Consider the following 22,401-nt stretch of genomic DNA (forward strand, 5'->3'; position numbering starts at 1 on the left):
GAAAACAAAATACTGTGAAATATTTTCACTTTTCTTACTTTCATAAATAAAAAATTATCAAAACTTTAAGGAATATATATCAGTATATGTCAATTAAACTTGCAATACATGGTCTTTTTTTCTTTTTTCTTTTACCGTGACTTTCCTTTCCTTTCGAATCAGTAGTCATTCCTAATCTGGACTTGGAACCAGGTGATCGGAGTCACCACACCAGCATTTAAAGTCTACATGAACATAGTGTTTATGACATTATGAAATGCTTGGTTAAATGATTATATTTGATTCGTGCGTTGTCTTCGACAGAAAACTCACGTGGGGGGGATGTGCCTCCGAATTTTCAAAGCCAGTCGATAAAATAGTTGTGCGAAACGCTGGTATTCTACTGGCTCATTTGATCTCCTATTAGCTAAATATTATGATGGAAAAATCTGACACAAATTTAGTGAAAGAAGATAAGTCTCTTTCGGAAGAAAAGGAATAATTTTAGTAGCACATTCGCCCAAATTAGTTGGTACGGCTTGTCACCCAATCGGTAAACTTCATCCTCTCCCCCCTCAATATTTTTGCTTTTGACGCCTCTGATCCTTGAAAATCATTATGTATGTACAATTTTAGGTCAACTAAACCACGGGAAGTGGGTGACGAATTGTTTTAATACCGAGATCAATAAAAATTATAGAAAGCCTTTCAACTTTGGCATTTTTCCTCCTATTCGTTTTGCCCCAAAAATGAAGGATCATTATTACCTTTATTCTACAATTAAGACAAGTTAAGACTACACCGATTATGACGGGACTTCGTCTAAAATATAAGCATGTCCCAGACAAAAAGTGTTTGTTTTGGTTCAATTGAATAGACCTGCTTTTTTCGAAGTTCTTTTTTTTACGGATAAGCGGTAAAAAAAATACGTTAATAAGATAACTGCTAGAATAAATATATATAGTTATATATATATATATATATATATATATATATATATATATATATATATATATATCTATATATATAAAAATAAGTTGTCTGTCTGTCTGTGGATGGATCAGGTGACGTCACCTGAAAAAACTGGATCAGGTGACGTCAAAACTGAAAAAACTAAAAAAGGCAAAAACTACAAAAAAAAACTAAAAACTAATAAAAAAAATAAAAAAGCTAAAAAACTAAAAAAACTAAAAAAAGGCAAAAACTACAAAAAAAACTAAAAACTAATAAAAAAGCTAAAAAACTAAAAAAACTAAAAAAAAGGCAAAAACTACAAAAAAAACTAAAAACTAATAAAAAAGCTAAAAAACTAAAAAAACTAAAAAAAAGGTAAAAAACGAAAAAAACTAAAAACTAAAAAAAAAGGAAAAAACTGAAAAATAAGCTAAAATAAAGGTAAAAACCAATAAAAAACTAAAAAAAAAACTGAAAAAAATAAAAAAAGGCAAAAACTACAAAAAAAACTAAAAACTAATAAAAAAAGTAAAAAAGCTAAAAAACTAAAAAAACTAAAAAAACTAAAAAAAGGTAAAAAACTAAAAAAAATAAAAAATAAAAAAAAACTAAAAAAAAGGAAAAAACTGAAAAATAAGCTAAAATAAAGGTAAAAACCAATAAAAAACTAAAAAGAAAAAAGGAAAAAACTAAAAAAAATTTTCATCTAAAAAACTAAAAAAAACTAAAAAAGGTAAAAACTAAAAGAACTAAAAAAGAAAAAAATAAATGACGAAACTCAAAGAGAAAGCGACCAGGACAAAAGGAATGTTCGATTAGCAATCAACAAAGCACCGGGACACAGGGAGTATAAATGACGACCAGGACATAAGTAAAAAAAAAAACTATCTATATATATAAAAATAAGTTGTCTAAGTGGATCAGGTGACGTCAAAACTGAAAAAACTAAAAAAAGGCAAAAACTACAAAAAAAACTAAAAACTAATAAAAAAAATAAAAAAGCTAAAAAACTAAAAAAACTAAAAAAAGGCAAAAACTACAAAAAAAACTAAAAACTAATAAAAAAGCTAAAAAACTAAAAAAACTAAAAAAAGGCAAAAACTACAAAAAAAACTAAAAACTAATAAAAAAAAATAAAAAAGCTAAAAAACTAAAAAAACTAAAAAAACTAAAAAAAAGGTAAAAAACTAATAAACTAAAAACTAAAAAAAACTAAAAAAAAGGAAAAAACTGAAAAATAAGCTAAAATAAAGGTAAAAACCAATAAAAAACTAAAAAAAAAACTGAAAAAACTAAAAAAAGGCAAAAACTACAAAAAAATTAAAAACTAATAAAAAAAGTAAAAAAGCTAAAAAACTAAAAAAACTAAAAAAAGGTAAAAAACTAAAAAAAATAAAAAATAAAAAAAAACTAAAAAAAAAGGAAAAAACTGAAAAATAAGCTAACATAAAGGTAAAAACCAATAAAAAACTAAAAAGAAAAAAAGGAAAAAAATAAAAAAAATTTTCATCTAAAAAACTAAAAAAAACTAAAAAAGGTAAAAACTAAAAGAACTAAAAAAGAAAAAAATAAATGACGACACTCAAAGAGAAAGCGACCAGGACAAAAGGAATGTTCGATTAGCAATCAACAAAGCACCGGGACACAGGGAGTATAAATGACGACCAGGACATAAGTAAAAAAAAAAATTAACAAAACTAAAAAGAAGTTAAAAACTACAAAAAAACTAAAAAGAAAAAAAAACTAAAAACTAATAAAAAAACTAAAAAATCTAAAAATCTAAATAAACTAAAAAAGAAAAAAAAAGGAAAAAAATAAAGGAGAAAAACAAAACTAAAAAACGAATGTATATACAGACTGGTACACCGGGATACAAATGACGACCGGGACACAGGGAATATAAATGACGACCGGGACACAGGGACACAACTACAACGGGGACACCGGGGGAAACAGGGGGATATAAATGACGACCGGGACAAAAAAACTAAAAAGAAAAAAAAACTAAAACTAATAAAAAAACTAAAAAATCTAAAAATCTAAATAAGCTAAAAAAGAAAAAAAAAAGGAAAAAAATAAAGGAGAAAAACAAAACTAAAAAACGAATGTATATACAGACCGGGACACCGGGATACAAATGACGACCGGGACACAGGGAATATAAATGACGACCGGGACACAGGGACACAACTACAACGGGGACACCGGGGGAAACAGGGGGATGTAAATGACGACCGGGACACCGGGACAGGGAATGGTCGATTAGCAATCACCATCAACAAAGCTCAAGGGCAATCATTAGAATCATGAGGTATAGATCTGAATACAGATTGTTTTCCCATGGACCATTATATGTTGCATGTTCAAGAGTCGGTAAACCTGACAATCTATTTATATGCAAAGACAATGGGACAGCAAAGAATGTTGTATATTCGCAAGTTTTACGTAGTTAAAACCATATATATATATATATATATATATATATATATATATATATATATATATATATATATATATATATATATATATATATATATATATATATATATATATATATATATATATATATATATATATCTATCTATATTCACAGGTGGGACATAGGGACACAACTACAATGGCGCGTAACTATTATGGCGCGTAACGACTTACGCGCGCGGGGGGCTTGGGGGGGGCGCGAAGCGCCCCCACCAACTAGGTGTTGGGGTGGCGCGAAGCGCCACCCCAACAGCTAGTATATTTATATATATGTAGAATGTTTATTTCTGGCTGTTATGGTAAAGAAAAAGATAAGAAAAATGGGTTCAAAATGGAATGAACGGAAAACTAGGAAGAAAACCATATCATGTGACATCTGTTGGCTTCTATCTTTTTTTAAGATTATCATGATGAAATAACTCTTTTGGTGGTGATAAAGTTTAAAGTAATAAGGAAGTTGAAAAGAAATGTGTCCCACATTTGGATATATACTTTGATTGTTCCAAATGCCAAAGCAGATTTTTTCGAAATAACTGTCACTTCAGCAGTGTTTAGCTGACAAAAGGGGAAAAAATCTTATAAAAATGGTAAGATTTCTTTCTGTGTAAGTTTCTATTATCTTCTCTTCTCTTTTCCGCTCTGTTTCAGTCGTACATTTTTTCTTTCTCTTCATTTTTTTAGTTCTCTTCGTTTCTACAATTGTTAAGATTTCTTGTTAGTAAATCTGTCTTGTTCTCTTCTTCTTTGTCTTTCCCTCGCGGTTTCCCCTTTCTATTGCTTTCTATTTCTCTTTGTCGTTTGCAACAAAACATTTATTCGAGCAAAATAACTGAATTTGAGAAATTGTTAACTGCATCACTATCGCTGAGCATACATAAATGAAAGTAAAAAATCACGTCAACTAAAAATAATATGTATTGCCATGGATGAATAAATCAGTCTTATAAGGATCAGAATCGAACGATTAATCAAACATAAAACGAAAAGAAATTACCACAACGAAAAGCTGGGCCGTCGTCACCTGAACCTTCTATAGACCAGAGCGTCATTTGCGTCTTATTGAAAATGATTTGTATTTCGAGCTGTTTTTTTTTTACTTTTGTATATATACGACAACGACTATTATCACAAGGCTGCTTAAGGTTTGCAATAAGAGTTAACCTCACCCCTACAACCTAAATTGCGACAAAGACCACACTGCCTTTCCATATCAAACAAACACAAATTAAAAACAACAGGGAAGTTTCCTTAAGACACTGGAATTCAATTCAGTGAATATTTCAGCCCTATGTCCAAGGGCCATCTTGAGCACAACAACATATATATATATATATATATATATATATATATATATATATATATATATATATATATATATATATATATATATATATATATATATATATATATATATATATATATCTATATATATAAAAATAAGTTGTCTGTCTGTGGATGTGTGGATGGATGTGTGGATGGATGTGTCAGGTGACGTCACCTGAAAAAACTGGATTAGGTGACGTCAAAACTGAAAAAACTAAAAAAAGGCAAAAACTACAAAAAAAACTAAAAACTAATAAAAAAAATAAAAAAGCTAAAAAACTAAAAAAACTATAAAGGTAAAAACCAATAAAAAACTAAAAAAAAAACTGAAAAAACTAAAAAAAGGCAAAAACTACAAAAAAAAACTAAAAACTAATAAAAAAAGTAAAAAAGCTAAAAAACTAAAAAAACTAAAAAAACTAAAAAAAGGTAAAAAACTAAAAAAAATAAAAAATAAAAAAAAACTAAAAAAAAGGAAAAAACTGAAAAATAAGCTAAAATAAAGGTAAAAACCAATAAAAAACTAAAAAAAAAAAGGAAAAAACTAATAAATGACGACACTCAAAGAGAAAGCGACCAGGACAAAAAACTAAAAAAAAAGGCAAAAACTACAAAAAAACTAAAAACTAATAAAAAAAATAAAGCTAAAAAACTAAAAAAACTAAAAAAAGGTAAAAAACTAAAAAAACTAAAAACTAAAAAAAAACTAAAAAAGGTAAAAACTAAAAGAACTAAAAAAGAAAAAAATAAATGACGACACTCAAAGAGAAAGCGACCAGGACAAAAGGAATGTTCGATTAGCAATCAACAAAGCACCGGGACACAGGGAGTATAAATGACGACCAGGACACAAGTAAAAAAAAAAATTAACAAAACTAAAAAGAAGGTAAAAACTACAAAAAAACTAAAAAGAAAAAAAAACTAAAAACTAATAAAAAAACTAAAAAATCTAAAAATCTAAATAAACTAAAAAAGAAAAAAAAAGGGAAAAAATAAAGGAGAAAAACAAAACTAAAAAACGAATGTATATACAGACCGGTACACCGGGATACAAATGACGACCGGGACACAGGGAATATAAATAACGACCGGGACACAGGGACACAACTACAACGGGGACACCGGGGGAAACAGGGGGATAACCTGACAATCTATTTATATGCAAAGACAATGGGACAGCAAAGAATGTTGTATATTCGCAAGTTTTACGTAGTTAAAACCATATATATATATATATATCTATATTCACAGGTGTGACATAGGGACACAACTACAATGGCGCGTAACTAATATGGCGCGTAACGAATTACGTGCGCGGGGGGGCTTGGGGGGGGCGCGAAGCGCCCCACCAACTAGGTGTTGGGGTGGCGCGAAGCGCCACCCCAACAGCTAGTATATATATAAAAATAAGTTGTTTGTCTGTCTGTCGACTGACGTCATTATAAGGATTGAGCTGTATGTCGTCATGAAGTTAGTCATCATATACCAATTCAAAAACGAATGTATTCAAGCCGAAGTAGCTGAGTTGGTAAAGCGTTATGTTCCAGGTTCTAGGTCCGAGAGGTTCCAGATTCGAACCTTGGCCTTAGCATTAATACAAAAGAAGAAAAAACTAAAAAGATAAAAACTACAAAACAAAACTAAAGAGAAAATACTAAAAAAACTAAAAAAGCTAAAAAAAATAAAAAAACTAAAAAAAAACTAAAAAAGGTAAAAAACTAAAAAAGAAAAAAACTTAAAAAAACTAAAAAGAAAAAAAGCTAAAAATTAATAAAAAAAAACTAAAAAAACTAAAAACTGAAAAAGAAAAAAAAACTAAAAAAAAGAAAAAAAAACTAAAAAAACTGAAAAATAAAGGAGAAAAAGAAAATTGAAAACCGGGACACAGGGAATATAAGTGACGACCGGGACACTCAAAGAGAATACTGGGACACAAATAACGACCGGGACATATAAATGACGACCGGGACACTCAAAGATAAATTACAGACCGGGACACCACGACACAAATGACGACCGGGACACAGGGAATATAAATGACAACCGGGACGCTCAAAGAGAAATTACAGACTGGGACACAAATGACGACCGGGACACTCAAAGAGAAATTACAGACTGGGACACAAAAGACGACCGGGATACCGGGAATATAAATGACGACCGGGACACAGGGACACACCATTAGAATAATGAGGTATAGATCTGAATACGGATTGTTTTTCCCATGGACAATTATATGTTGCATGTTCAAGAGTCAGTAAACCTGACAATCTATTTATATGCACAGACAATGGGACAGCGAAGAATGTTGTATATTCGCATGTTTTACGTAGTTAAAAACATATATATATATATATATATATATATATATATATATATATATATATATATATATATATATATATATATATATATATATATATCTATTCACAGGTGGGACACAGGGACACAACTACAATGGCGCTTAACTAATATGGCGCGTAACCACTTACGCGCTTATAGCTAGTATATATATATATATATATATATATATGTATATATATATATATATATATATATATATATATATATATATATATATATATATATATATATATATATATATATATATATAGATATATAAGTTGTCTGTGTGTCTGTTTGTCGAGTGACGTCATGTTTATCGACGGACGAAATTACAGACCGGGAAATCGGGACACAAATGACGACCGGGACACCGAGACATCTATTTATATATAAAAATAAGTTGTGTGTGTGTCTGTCGAGTGACGTCATGTTTGTGTGTAGGGAATATAAATGACGACCGGGACACTCAAATAGAAAGCGACCGGGACACAAGGAATGTTCGATTAGCAATCACCATCAACAAAGGACCGGGACACAAATGACGACAGGGACACAGGGAATATAAATGATGACCAGGATACTCAAAGAGAAATTACAGACCGGGACACCGGAACACAAATGACGACCGGGACAAAAATGACGACCGGGACACAGGGAATATAAAGGACGACTGCGACACTCAAAGAGAAATTACAGACTGGGACATCGGGACACAAATGACGACCGGGACACAGGGAAACAACAACAACGGGGACGCCGGGGGGCACAGGGGGATACATAAATGACGGCGGGGACAGAGGGAATGTTCGATTAGCAATCACCATCAACAAAGCTCAAGGGCAATCATTAGAATAATGAGGTATAGATCTGAATACAGACTGTTTTTCCAATGGACAATTATATGTTGCATGTTCAAGAGTCGGTAAACCTGACAATCTATTTATATGCACAGACAATGGGACAGCCAAGAATGTTGTATATTCGCAAGTTTTACGTAGTTAAAAAACATGTGCGTCGACTGACGTCATGTTTGTCGACTGACGAAATTACAGACCGGGAAATCGGGACACAAATGACGACCGGGACACCGAGACATCTATATATATAAAAATAAGTTGTCTGTGTGTCTGTCGAGTGACGTCATGTTTGTGTGTAGGGAATATAAATGACGACCGGGACGCTCAAAGAGAAAGCGACCGGGAAACAAGGAATGTTCGATTAGCAATCACCATCAAAAAAGCACCGGGACACAAATGACGACCGGGACACAGGGAATATAAATGAAGACCAGGATACTCTAAGAGAAAATACAGACCGGGACACCGGAACACAAATGACAACCGGGACAAAAATGACGACGGGGACACCGGGACACAGGGAATATAAATGACGACTGCGACAATCAAAGAGAAATTACAGACTGGGACATCGGGACACAAATGTCTACGGGGCACAGGGGGATAAATAAATGACGACGGAGACACAGGGAATGTTCGATTAGCAGTCACCATCAACAAAGCTCAAGGGCAATCATTAGAATAATGAGGTATAGATCTGAATACAGATTGTTATATATATATATATATATATATATATATATATATATATATATATATATATATATATATATATATATATATATATATATATATATATATATATATATATATATATATATATATATATATATATATATATACTAGCTGTTGGGGTGGCGCTTCGCGCCACCCCAACACCTAGTTTATGGGGCGCTTCGCGCCCCCCAAGCCCCCCCGCGCGCGTAAGTCGTTACACGCCATATTAGTTACGCGCCATTGTAGTTGTGTCCCTGTGTCCCACCTGTGAATATAGATAGATTTATATATGTGTTTCAAACTACGTAAAAATTGCGAATATACAACATTTTTGGCTTTCCCACTACTGGGAGCTTTCCGTTTCCAATTGCCAGCAATTGATCTGAAAATGTTTGACCAGAGTCATCGTTTTGCAATCGGACACGCATATTTGTAGTTAATTTTAATATTTTTACGTGTGCCCATAAATTAGAATTTTTCAGGCAAGCATTCATTTCGTCTGCAGGAGTTAAACTACGTAAAAATTGCGAATATACAACATTCTTGGCTTTCCCATTGTCTGTGCATATACAAAGCCGTATGTACTAATAATGACGTCATATGCAAACGCTCTTTTTACAAACAAACAAACATGCATACACACAACTCGTTTTTATATAGATAGATAGATAGATAGATACAATACAAATTAACTGCGTAAAACTTGCGAATATACAACATTCTTCGCTGTCCAATTGTCGCTGCATATAAATAGATTGTCAGGTTTACCGACCCTCGAACATGCAACGTACAATTGTCCATGGGAAAAACAATCAGTATTAAGATCTATACCACATTTTTCTAATGATTGACCTTGAGCTTTGTTAATGGTGATTGCAAATGCTAATCGAATTGGGAATTGCAATCTTTTAAATTGAAAAGGCAGATCCGTTGGAATCATGGGAATGCGAGGAATGGGTTGATATTTCTTAAAAGTATTATTGGTACGCCTATTTTTAGTTGTAGCACGTGTGGTGGAAACCCTGAAAGATCTATGGAATTTAAAAATTCAGATGGATAATTAACCACTTCATTTGGTTCCAAAACTGTGTCGACTGACTTGTAAAGGACTGCCTGGTCTCGAATCTTGGTCAAAACAATATTGTTGATTTCATGGACGTCTATATTTTTGGGTGCGAGAATCCTCTTTCACTTAACCATTTATTATTTTTATATTTTTTTAGAATATTCGGAAATACTTTTTCAATCAATTCATTTTTGGACGTCACTAAATTACAGAAATCAGCAGGTTGTTGTATACGTCCTGAAATTGAGTCTATCATATCATAAATGTCTTTTTGTTCCGACGTTAACTTGGAAATGTTATTTTGTACATATGACAACAGATCACTCGTACTGTAACTTTGTTCACGATCCAATTCTACACATGTCGAAACAGCAGCGATACGGTTAGGTGAAGGCATTCCCAAATCCTGAAGAGGTTTGTTTGCCATACGTACGCACAAATCTTCTGTAATAACTAAAGTGTAGTTATAAATTTCTGATGTAAAATCAAAAGTCATATCTGACGTCTCTAACTGTTTTCAATGGAGTATATCTTCGGATATTTTTGACTTATATTTTTCCCATAACTCTGTAGGAGCTGATGGAGAGCAAGTTGTTAAAATGATGCCAAACAATGCACGAATTTGACTTGGGGTTGACGTTTCGCACGCGTCATTGATGCAGTTATCCCAGTGTTGGTCATTCTCCAATAAATTCAGAGCTTGGCATGCACTACGGTAAGTGTCATGTATAGTACCGTTTACAGTTCTCAAATACTCAAAGGATGTCGGACTGGGTACATTCACCAAAAGCAGGCGTAGAAAGAAGCATTCATGTTGATTGGGGTGAACGGTGTAGAGTCTTCCTATCGTGGTATCTTTGAAGATGGTAGGTTGGCCGTCGACTGACTTACCCTGTTTTCGACGTTCAAATACTTTATTTTTAGTATTCCACGTGTAATACGAAGGCACTTCAGTATACAGCAGTTTTTTTGCAAAAGAATCATTTTTGCAAAGCGAAAAAAAGCTGTTAATTTTGTATCCGGTGGATTCAGGGCTCTTTGTTGCACGTTGGTTTCCGAGAAATAAACACGTTGACCATTCTGTAAATGTACCGCTAAGTGAACAACAGCTGGACTACGTTCATGTATCGGAAATGAAAGAATTCGCCAAACAGCTTCATTACTGCTTATATGTCTTCCAGCCTGATATTGTACGATTTCGTCGAAATCTTTGATTTCGGGCTGCAAGCCAAAAACTGCCATGTCACTGCCTTTGTTGACGTATTTACATATGTATTTGATTGCCTTTACGGAGTTACAGTATTCAACGTTTATGTGTGCATTAAATGTTTTTGATAATAATGGGGAATATGGAACAACCCACTGGTTATCTACTTCGATGGTGGTACCGTTGCCATTGTAGGTTCTTCAGTCATTTTACAATTAGAAATTTCTCTTTCAACGGTCTTCTTACAATTAAAAATTTGTCTTTGAACGATATTCTTAAATACCTGTATCCTGGTCGTCATTTATATTCCCTGTGTCCCGGTCGTCATTTGTGTCCCGGTATCCCAGTCTGTAATTTCTCTTTGAGTGTCCCGGTCGTTATTTATATTCCCTCTGTCCCGGTCGTCATTTGTGTCCCGGTCTGTAATTTCTCTTTTTAAGAATAGTGTTTTTTCTTTTTAGTTTTTTTTTTAGTTTTTTACCTTTTTTCTTTTTTCAGTTTTCTTTTTCTTCTTTATTTTTCAGCTTCACTATGAAATACATATCGCCGAACCTTTGTTTTTTTTAACTAAAATCTGGTAGGCATTGATGACCTTATCCAAGTCAAAATCCCAAACCCAATCATCATCGCTATCATTTTCAGTTTTGATATGTTTTGACTCTCGCTGTCCAGGTGACTAACTGCGCGGTTTTGCGTTCTTTAGCCTCAAGCCTGTTTCCTTGCTGTTCTTTTGATTCCTCGGCACGCTTTCTTTTCTGACTTTCTCTATCAGCAGCAAGTTTTTTGGCATAGACTCTTTGAGCATCTTCATCGGCTTTTGCCATTGTAAGTTCATCAGTCATTGTAAACTTAAACATTAATAGATTTCTACGTGAACATATGTCTTAAATATCTTGAATGACGTCACCGTCAAAGCAAAAATGACGACAACTAATTTCATGACGTCAGTCAACACAGAAACATGACGTCACCTGATCCACAGACAGACAACTTATTTTTATATATATAGAAGATATCTTCTATATCTATAAAAATAAGTTGTCTGTCTGTCTGTCTGTGGATCAGGTGACGCCATGTTTCTGTGTTGACTGACGTCATGTTTTCGACTGACGAAATTACAGACCGGGACATCGGGACACAAATGACGACCGGGACACCGGCACATAGGGAATATAAATGACGCGGGACACTCAAAGAGAAAGCGACCGGGACACAAGGAATGTTCGATTAGCAATCACCATCAACAAAGCACCGGGACACAAATGACGACCGGGACACAGGGAGTATAAATGACGACCAGGACATAAGTAAAAAAAGCTAAAAAAAAAACTAAAAAAAGTAAAAACTACAAAAAAACTAAAAAGAAAAAAAAACTAAAAACTAATAAAAAAACTAAAAAAACTAAAAAAGAAAAAAAATAAAAAAAGGGAAAAAAAATGAAAAATAAAGGAGAAAAACAAAACTAAAAAAAATAAAAAAAATAAAAAGAAAAAAGAAAAAAAAAACTAAAAAAAAAGTAAAAACCAAAAAAAAATAAAAAGAAAACAGGGGAAATGACGACCGGGACACAGGGAATATAAATGACGACCGGGACACAGGGACACAACTACAACGGGGACGCCGGGGGGCACAGGGGGATATATAAATGACGACGGGGACACAGGGAATGTTCGATTAGCAATCACCATCAACAAAGCTTAAAGGCAATCATTAGAATCATGAGGTATAACTAAAAAAACTAAAAAAAAGGTAAAAAATTAAAACCTAAAAAAAAGACCAATTCAAAAACGAATGTATATACATGGACCATTATATGTTGCATGTTCAAGAGTCGGTAAACCTGACAATCTATTTATATGCACAGACAATTGGACAGCAAAGAATGTTGTATATTCGCAAGTTTTACGTAGTTAAAAACATATATATATATATATATATATATATATATATATATATATATTTATATATATATATATATATATACTAGCTGTTGGGGTGGCGCTTCGCGCCACCCCAACACCTAGTTGGTGGGGCGCTTCGCGCCCCCCCAAGCCCCCCCGTGCGCGTAAGTCGTTACGCGCCATATTAGTTACGCGCCATGTATTCAGATCTATACCTCATTATTCTAATGATGTGTCCCTGTGTCCCGGTCGTCATTTATATTCCCTGTGTCCCGGTCGTCATTTGTGTCCCGGTGTCCCAGTTTGTAATTTCTCTTTGAGTGTCCCGGTCGTCATTTATATTCCCTGTGTCCCGGTGTCCCGGTCGTCATTTGTGTCCCGGTGTCCCGGTCTGTAATTTCTATTTGAACAATCCCTGTGTCCCGGTCGTCATTTATATATCCCGCCTGTGCCCCCGGCGTCCCCGTTGTAGTTGTGTCCCTGTGTCCCGGTCGTCATTTATATTCCCTGTGTCCCGGTCGTAATTTGTGTCCGGGTGTCCCAGTCTGTAATTTCTCTTTGAGGTTCCCGGTCGTCACTTATATTCCCTCTGTCTCGGTCTAATGACGTCACCGTCAAAGAAAAAATGACGACAACTAATTTCATGTCGTCAGTCAACACAGAAACATGACGTCACCTGATCCACAGACAGAGAGACAGACAACTTATTTTTATATATATAGAGAAGATAGATAGATAGATAGATATATATATCTTCTATCTATATAAAAATAAGCTGTCTGTCTGTGGATCAGGTGACGTCATGTTTCTGTGTCGGCTGACGTCATGAAATTAGTTGTCAGGTGACGTCATGTTCCTGTGTCGGCTGACGTCATGAAATTAGTTGTCGTCATTTTTGCTTTGACGGTGACGTCATTCAAATTATATAAGACATATGTTCACGTAGAAATCTATTAATGTTTAAGTTTACAATGACTGATGAAGATGCTCAAAGAGTCTATGCCAAAAAACTTGCTGCTGATAGTTCCTCGGCACGCTTTCTTTTCTGACTTTCTCTATCAGCAGCAAGTTTTTTGGCATAGACTCTTTGAGCATCTTCATCAGTCATTGTAAACTTAAACATTAATAGATTTCTACGTGAACATATGTCTTATATAACTTGAATGACGTCACCGTCAAAGCAAAAATGACGGCAACTAATTTCATGACTTAATTTCAGAACCTAATTTCTGTGTTGACTGACGTCATGAAATTAGTTGTCGTCATTTTTGTAATGACGATGCTTAGTATATTGTAAAACACATTAATTTGGTTGATAATATACCATTTAAAACACCAAAATGAACATGCTGGAGTAGTCACTCGGTGAGAGAGGGTGTCAGAACGGAGAATGAAGGTCCCAGGTTCAAATCCTGGTTAGGCTAAAAAAGGTAAAAATCTAAAAACTAAAAAAAAACTGAAAAAACTAAAAAAGGCAAAAACTACAAAAAAAACTAAAAACTAATAAAAAAAAATTAAGAATAAAAATAAAAAAAATAAAAAAGATAAAAACTAAAAAAAAAAAGTAAAAAGAAAAAACGAAAAAAACTAAAAAAGCTAAAAAAAGGTAAAAACCAATAAAAAACTGAAAAGAAAAAAAGGAATAAAACTAAAAAAATTTTCATCTAAAAAACTAAAAAAGGTAAAAACTAAAAGAACTAAAAAGAAAAAAAACTAAAAAAAGGAAAAAAACTGAAAAATAAAGGAGAAAAAGAAAACTAAAAAAATATAAATAAAAATAAAAAAACTAAAAAGATAAAAACTTCAAAAAAAACTAAAAAGAAAAAAGAAAAAAACTAAAAAACCTAAAAAAAAGGTCAAAACCAATAAAAAAAAGCTAAAAGGGAAAAAATTAAAAATTTATTTCATCATTTACCAATTCAAAAACGAATGTATACCGGGATGACGACCGGGACACAGGGAATATAAATGACACAACTACAACGGGGACGCCGGGGGGCACAGGGGGATATAAATGACGACCGGGACACAAGGAATATAAATGACGCCTGGGACATTCAAAGAGAAATCAGAGACTGGGACACCGGGACACAAATGACGACCGGGACACAGGGAATATAAATGACGACCGGGACACAGGGACATAACTACAAAGGGGACGCCGGGGTGCACAGGGGGATATATAAATGACGATGGCGACTCAGGGAATGGTCGATTAGCAATCACCATCAACAAAGCTCAAGGGCAATCATTAGAATCATGAGGTATAGATCTGAATACGGATTGTTTTCCCATTGACCATTATATGTTGCATGTTCAAGAGTCGGTAAACCTGACAATCTATTTATATGCACAGACAATGGGATAGCAAAGAATGTTGTATATTCGCAAGTTTTACGTAGTTAAAAACATATATATATATATATACTAGCTGTTGGGGTGGCGCTTCGCGCCACCCCAACACCTAGTTGGTGGGGGCGCTTCGCGCCCCCCCAAGCCCCCCCGCGCGCGTAAGTCGTTACGCGCCATATTAGTTACGCGCCATTGTAGTTGTGTCCCTATGTCCCACCTGTGAATATAGATAGATATATATATATATATATATATATATATATATACTAGCTGTTGGGGTGGCGCTTCGCGCCACCCCAACACCTAGTTGGTGGGGGCGCTTCGCGCCCCCCCCAAGCCCCCCCGCGCGCGTAAGTCGTTACGCGCCATAATAGTTACGCGCCATTGTAGTTGTGTCCCTATGTCCCACCTGTGAATATAGAAATATATATATATATATGGTTTTAACTACGTAAAACTTGCGAATATACAACATTCTTTGCTGTCCCATTGTCTTTGCATATAAATAGATTGTCAGGTTATCCCCCTGTTTCCCCCGGTGTCCCCGTTGTAGTTGTGTCCCTGTGTCCCGGTCGTCATTTATATTCCCTGTGTCCCGGGTCCCGGTCATCATTTGTATCCCGGTGTCCCGGTCTGTATATACATTCGTTTTTTAGTTTTGTTTTTCTCCTTTATTTTTTTCCTTTTTTTTTCTTTTTTAGCTTATTTAGATTTTTAGATTTTTTAGTTTTTTTTATTAGTTTTTAGTTTTTATTTCTTTTTAGTTTTTTTGTCCCGGTCGTCATTTATATCCCCCTGTTTCCCCCGGTGTCCCCGTTGTAGTTGTGTCCCTGTGTCCCGGTCGTTATTTATTTTTTAGTTTTTTACCTTTTTTTAGTTTTTTTAGTTTTTTAGCTTTTTTATTTTTTTTATTAGTTTTTAGTTTTTTTGTAGTTTTTGCCTTTTTTTTAGTTTTTTTAGTTTTTTAGCTTTTTTATTAGTTTTTAGTTTTTTTTGTAGTTTTTGCCTTTTTTTAGTTTTTTTAGTTTTTTAGCTTTTTTATTTTTTTTATTAGTTTTTAGTTTTTTTTGTAGTTTTTGCCTTTTTTTAGTTTTTTCAGTTTTGACGTCACCTGATCCAGTTTTTTCAGGTGACGTCACCTGATCCACGATCCACAGATCCACAGACAACTTATTTTTATATATATAGATAGTTTTTTTTTTTTTTACTTATGTCCTGGTCGTCATTTATACTCCCTGTGTCCCGGTGCTTTGTTGATTGCTAATCGAACATTCCTTTTGTCCTGGTCGCTTTCTCTTTGAGTGTCGTCATTTATTAGTTTTTTCCTTTTTTTTTTTAGTTTTTTATTGGTTTTTACCTTTATTTTAGCTTATTTTTCAGTTTTTTTCCTTTTTTTTAGTTTTTTTTTATTTTTTATTTTTTTTAGTTTTTTACCTTTTTTTAGTTTTTTTAGTTTTTTTAGTTTTTTAGCTTTTTTACTTTTTTTATTAGTTTTTAGTTTTTTTTTGTAGTTTTTGCCTTTTTTTAGTTTTTTCAGTTTTTTTTTTAGTTTTTTATTGGTTTTTACCTTTATAGTTTTTTTAGTTTTTTAGCTTTTTTATTTTTTTTATTAGTTTTTAGTTTTTTTTTGTAGTTTTTGCCTTTTTTTAGTTTTTTCAGTTTTGACGTCACCTAATCCAGTTTTTTCAGGTGACGTCACCTGACACATCCATCCACACATCCATCCACACATCCACAGACAGACAACTTATTTTTATATATATAGATATATATATATATACTAGCTGTTGGGGTGGCGCTTCGCGCCACCCCAACACCTAGTTGGTGGGGGCGCTTCGCGCCCCCCCCAAGCCCCCCCGCGCGCGTAAGTCGTTACGCGCCATAATAGTTACGCGCCATTGTAGTTGTGTCCCTATGTCCCACCTGTGAATATAGATAGATATATATATATGGTTTTAACTACGTAAAACTTGCGAATATACAACATTCTTTGCTGTCCCATTGTCTTTGCATATAAATAGATTGTCAGGTTTACCGACTCTTGAACATGCAACATATAATGCTCCATGGGAAAACAATCTGTATTCAGATCTATACCTCATGATTCTAATGATTGCCCTTGAGCTTTGTTGATGGTGATTGCTAATCGACCATTCCCTGTCCCGGTGTCCCGGTCGTCATTTACATCCCCCTGTTTCCCCCGGTGTCCCCGTTGTAGTTGTGTCCCTGTGTCCCGGTCGTCATTTATATTCCCTGTGTCCCGGGTCCCGGTCGTCATTTGTATCCCGGTGTCCCGGTCTGTATATACATTCGTTTTTTAGTTTTGTTTTTCTCCTTTATTTTTTTCCTTTTTTTTTCTTTTTTAGCTTATTTAGATTTTTAGATTTTTTAGTTTTTTTATTAGTTTTTAGTTTTTTTTTCTTTTTAGTTTTTTTGTCCCGGTCGTCATTTATATCCCCCTGTTTCCCCCGGTGTCCCCGTTGTAGTTGTGTCCCTGTGTCCCGGTCGTCATTTATATTCCCTGTGTCCCGGTCGTCATTTGTATCCCGGTGTACCGGAGTTGTGTCCCTGTGTCCCGGTCGTCATTTATATTCCCTGTGTCCCGGGTCCCGGTCGTCATTTGTATCCCGGTGTCCCGGTCTGTATATACATTCGTTTTTTAGTTTTGTTTTTCTCCTTTATTTTTTTCCTTTTTTTTTCTTTTTTAGCTTATTTAGATTTTTAGATTTTTTAGTTTTTTTATTAGTTTTTAGTTTTTTTTTCTTTTTAGTTTTTTTGTCCCGGTCGTCATTTATATCCCCCTGTTTCCCCCGGGTCGTCATTTATACTCCCTGTGTCCCGGTGCTTTGTTGATTGCTAATCGAACATTCCTTTTGTCCTGGTCGCTTTCTCTTTGAGTGTCGTCATTTATTTTTTTCTTTTTTAGTTCTTTTAGTTTTTACCTTTTTTAGTTTTTTTTAGTTTTTAGTTTTTTTAGTTTTTTACCTTTTTTTAGTTTTTTAAGTTTTTTTTAGTTTTTTAGCTTTTTTATTTTTTTTATTAGTTTTTAGTTTTTTTGTAGTTTTTGCCTTTTTTTTTAGTTTTTTTAGTTTTTTAGCTTTTTTATTAGTTTTTAGTTTTTTTTGTAGTTTTTGCCTTTTTTTAGTTTTTTTAGTTTTTTAGCTTTTTTATTTTTTTTATTAGTTTTTAGTTTTTTTTGTAGTTTTTGCCTTTTTTTTCTCTTTGAGTGTCGTCATTTATTAGTTTTTTTCCTTTTTTTTTTTAGTTTTTTATTGGTTTTTACCTTTATTTTAGCTTATTTTTCAGTTTTTTCCTTTTTTTAGTTTTTTTTATTTTTTATTTTTTTTAGTTTTTTACCTTTTTTTAGTTTTTTTAGTTTTTTAGCTTTTTTACTTTTTTTATTAGTTTTTAGTTTTTTTTGTAGTTTTTGCCTTTTTTTAGTTTTTTCAGTTTTTTTTTTAGTTTTTTATTGGTTTTTACCTTTATAGTTTTTTTAGTTTTTTAGCTTTTTTATTTTTTTTATTAGTTTTTAGTTTTTTTTGTAGTTTTTGCCTTTTTTTAGTTTTTTCAGTTTTGACGTCACCTGATCCAGTTTTTTCAGGTGACGTCACCTGACACATCCATCCATCCATCCATCCACAGACAACTTATTTTTATATATATAGATATATATATATATATATATATATATATATATATATATATATATATATATATATATATATATATATATATATATATATATATGTTTTTAACTACGTAAAACTTGCGAATATACAACATTCTTTGCTGTCCCATTGTCTGTGCATATAAATAGATTGTCAGGTTTACCGACTCTTGAACATGCAACATATAATGGTCCATGGGAAAACAATCCGTATTCAGATCTATACCTCATGATTCTAATGATTGCCCTTGAGCTTTGTTGATGGTGATTGCTAATCGACCATTCCCTGAGTCGCCATCGTCATTTATATATCCCCCTGTGCACCCCGGCGTCCCCTTTGTAGTTATGTCCCTGTGTCCCGGTCGTCATTTATATTCCCTGTGTCCGGTCGTCATTTGTGTCCCGGTGTTCCAGTCTGTGATTTCTCTTTGAGTGTCCCGGGCGTCATTTATATTCCTTGTGTCCCGGTGTCCCGGTCGTCATTTATATCCCCCTGTGCCCCCCGGCGTCCCCATTGTAGTTGTGTCCCTGTGTCCCGGTCGTCATTTATATTCCCTGTATCCCGGTCGTCATTTGTATCCCGGTGTCCCGGTCTGTATATACATTCGTTTTTTAGTTTTGTTTTTCTCCTTTATTTTTTTCCCTTTTTTCTTTTTTTTCTTTTTTAGTTTATTTAGATTTTTAGATTTTTTAGTTTTTTATTAGTTTTTAGTTTTTTTGTAGTTTTTACCATTTTTTTAGTTTTTTTAGTTTTTTTTTTACTTATGTCCTGGTCGTCATTTATACTCCCTGTGTCCCGGTCGTCATTTGTGTCTCGGTGCTTTGTTGATTGCTAATTTATATTATATTTATATTTATATTTTTTATATTTGTTAATATTTTTTTAGTTTTCTTTTTCTCTTATTTTTCAGTTTTTTCCTTTTTTTTAGTTTTTCTTTTTTAGTTTTTAGTTTTTTTTTGTTTTTTACCTTTTTTTAGTTTTTTTAGTTTTTTTTAGTTTTTTAGCTTTTTAGTTTTTTTATTAGTTTTTAGTTTTTTTTTAGTTTTTGCCTTTTTTTAGTTTTTTCAGTTTTTTTTAGTTTTTAGTTTTTTACCTTTTTTTAGTTTTTTTTTAGTTTTTTAGCTTTTTTAGTTTTTTTTCTTTTTAGTTTTTTTTTGTAGTTTTTACCTTTTTTAGTTTTTTTTCTTCTTTTGTATTAGTGTGAAATAATTCAGACGTCATATGCGGACAAACACGACGTCACTCGACAGACAGACAGACAGACATAACCAACAAACAACTTATTTTTATATATATTTATTCATATTTTTTTAGTTTTCTTTTTCTCTTTTATTTTTCAGTTTTTTTCCTTTTTTTTAGTTTTTTTCTTTTTTAGTTTTTAGTTTTTTTTAGTTTTTTACCTTTTTTTAGTTTTTTTTAGTTTTTTTAGTTGTTTAGCTTTTTTAGTTTTTTTATTAGTTTTTATTTTTTTGTAGTTTTTGCCTTTTTTATTTTTTTCAGTTTTTTTTAGTTATTAGATTTTTACCTTTTTTTATTTTTTTTTAGTTTTTTAGCTTTTTTAGTTTTTTTTTCTTTTTAGTTTTTTTGTAGTTTCTACCTTTTTTAGTTTTTTTTCTTCTTTTGTATTAGTGTGAAATAATTCAGACGTCATATGCGAACAAACATGACGTCACCTGATCCATCCACAGATCCACACACAGACAACTTATTTTTATATATATATATATATATATATATATATATATATATATATATATATATATATATATATATATATATATATATATATATATATATATATATATATATATATATATATATATATATATATATATATATATATATCTATATTCACAGGTGGGACATAGGGACACAACTACAAAGGCGCGTAACTAATATGGCGCTTAACGACTTACGCGCGCGGGGGGGCTAGAATATATATATATATATATATATACTAGCTGTTGGGGTGGCGCTTCGCGCCACCCCAACACCTAGTTGGTGGGGGCGCTTCGCGCCCCCCCCAAGCCCCCCCCGCGCGCGTAAGTCGTTACGCGCCATAATAGTTACGCGCCATTGTAGTTGTGTCCCTATGTCCCACCTGTGAATATAGATATATATATATATATATGGTTTTAACTACGTAAAACTTGCGAATATACAACATTCTTTGCTGTCCCATTGTCTTTGCATATAAATAGATTGTCAGGTTATCCCCCTGTTTCCCCCGGTGTCCCCGTTGTAGTTGTGTCCCTGTGTCCCGGTCGTCATTTATATTCCCTGTGTCCCGGGTCCCGGTCATCATTTGTATCCCGGTGTCCCGGTCTGTATATACATTCGTTTTTTAGTTTTGTTTTTCTCCTTTATTTTTTTCCTTTTTTTTTCTTTTTTAGCTTATTTAGATTTTTAGATTTTTTAGTTTTTTTTATTAGTTTTTAGTTTTTATTTCTTTTTAGTTTTTTTGTCCCGGTCGTCATTTATATCCCCCTGTTTCCCCCGGTGTCCCCGTTGTAGTTGTGTCCCTGTGTCCCGGTCGTTATTTATATTCCCTGTGTCCCGGTCGTCATTTGTATCCCGGTGTACCGGTCTGTATATACATTCGTTTTTTAGTTTTGTTTTTCTCCTTTATTTTTTCCTTTTTTTTTCTTTTTTAGTTTATTTAGATTTTTAGATTTTTTAGTTTTTTTATTAGTTTTTAGTTTTTTTTTCTTTTTAGTTTTTTTTGTAGTTTTTACCTTCTTTTTAGTTTTGTTAATTTTTTTTTTTTACTTGTGTCCTGGTCGTCATTTATACTCCCTGTGTCCCGGTGCTTTGTTGATTGCTAATCGAACATTCCTTTTGTCCTGGTCGCTTTCTCTTTGAGTGTCGTCATTTATTTTTTTCTTTTTTAGTTCTTTTAGTTTTTACCTTTTTTAGTTTTTTTTTAGTTTTTAGTTTTTTTAGTTTTTTACCTTTTTTTAGTTTTTTTAGTTTTTAGCTTTTTTATTTTTTTTATTAGTTTTTAGTTTTTTTGTAGTTTTTGCCTTTTTTTTAGTTTTTTGTCCTGGTCGCTTTCTCTTTGAGTGTCGTCATTTATTAGTTTTTTCCTTTTTTTTTAGTTTTTTATTGGTTTTTACCTTTATTTTAGCTTATTTTTCAGTTTTTTCCTTTTTTTAGTTTTTTTTTATTTTTTTATTTTTTTTAGTTTTTTACCTTTTTTTAGTTTTTTAGTTTTTTTAGTTTTTTAGCTTTTTTACTTTTTTTATTAGTTTTTAGTTTTTTTTTGTAGTTTTTGCCTTTTTTTAGTTTTTTCAGTTTTTTTTTTTAGTTTTTTATTGGTTTTTACCTTTATAGTTTTTTTAGTTTTTTAGCTTTTTTATTTTTTTTATTAGTTTTTAGTTTTTTTTGTAGTTTTTGCCTTTTTTTAGTTTTTTCAGTTTTGACGTCACCTAATCCAGTTTTTTCAGGTGACGTCACCTGACACATCCATCCACACATCCATCCACACATCCACAGACAGACAACTTATTTTTATATAGATAGATAGATAGATATATATATATATATATATATA

General features: G+C 32.6%; 1 protein-coding gene across 1 annotated transcript in view; it reads left to right on the forward strand.

Moving 5' to 3' along the window:
- The first annotated feature begins 3,845 nt into the window (after positions 1–3,845).
- Positions 3,846–22,401, forward strand: part of LOC136034951 (N66 matrix protein-like) — an 83,234-nt gene continuing 64,678 nt past the window's right edge. Inside the window, exon 1 of the mRNA XM_065716496.1 lies at positions 3,846–3,998. Within this exon, the coding sequence (XP_065572568.1) occupies positions 3,996–3,998 (3 nt within the window). The 5' untranslated portion in view covers positions 3,846–3,995. The remainder of the gene's footprint in view (positions 3,999–22,401) is intronic.

The sequence above is a fragment of the Artemia franciscana genome, chromosome 13 (genome assembly GCF_032884065.1).
Source record: "Artemia franciscana chromosome 13, ASM3288406v1, whole genome shotgun sequence".
In the NCBI taxonomy this organism is placed as follows: Eukaryota; Metazoa; Arthropoda; class Branchiopoda; order Anostraca; family Artemiidae; genus Artemia; species Artemia franciscana.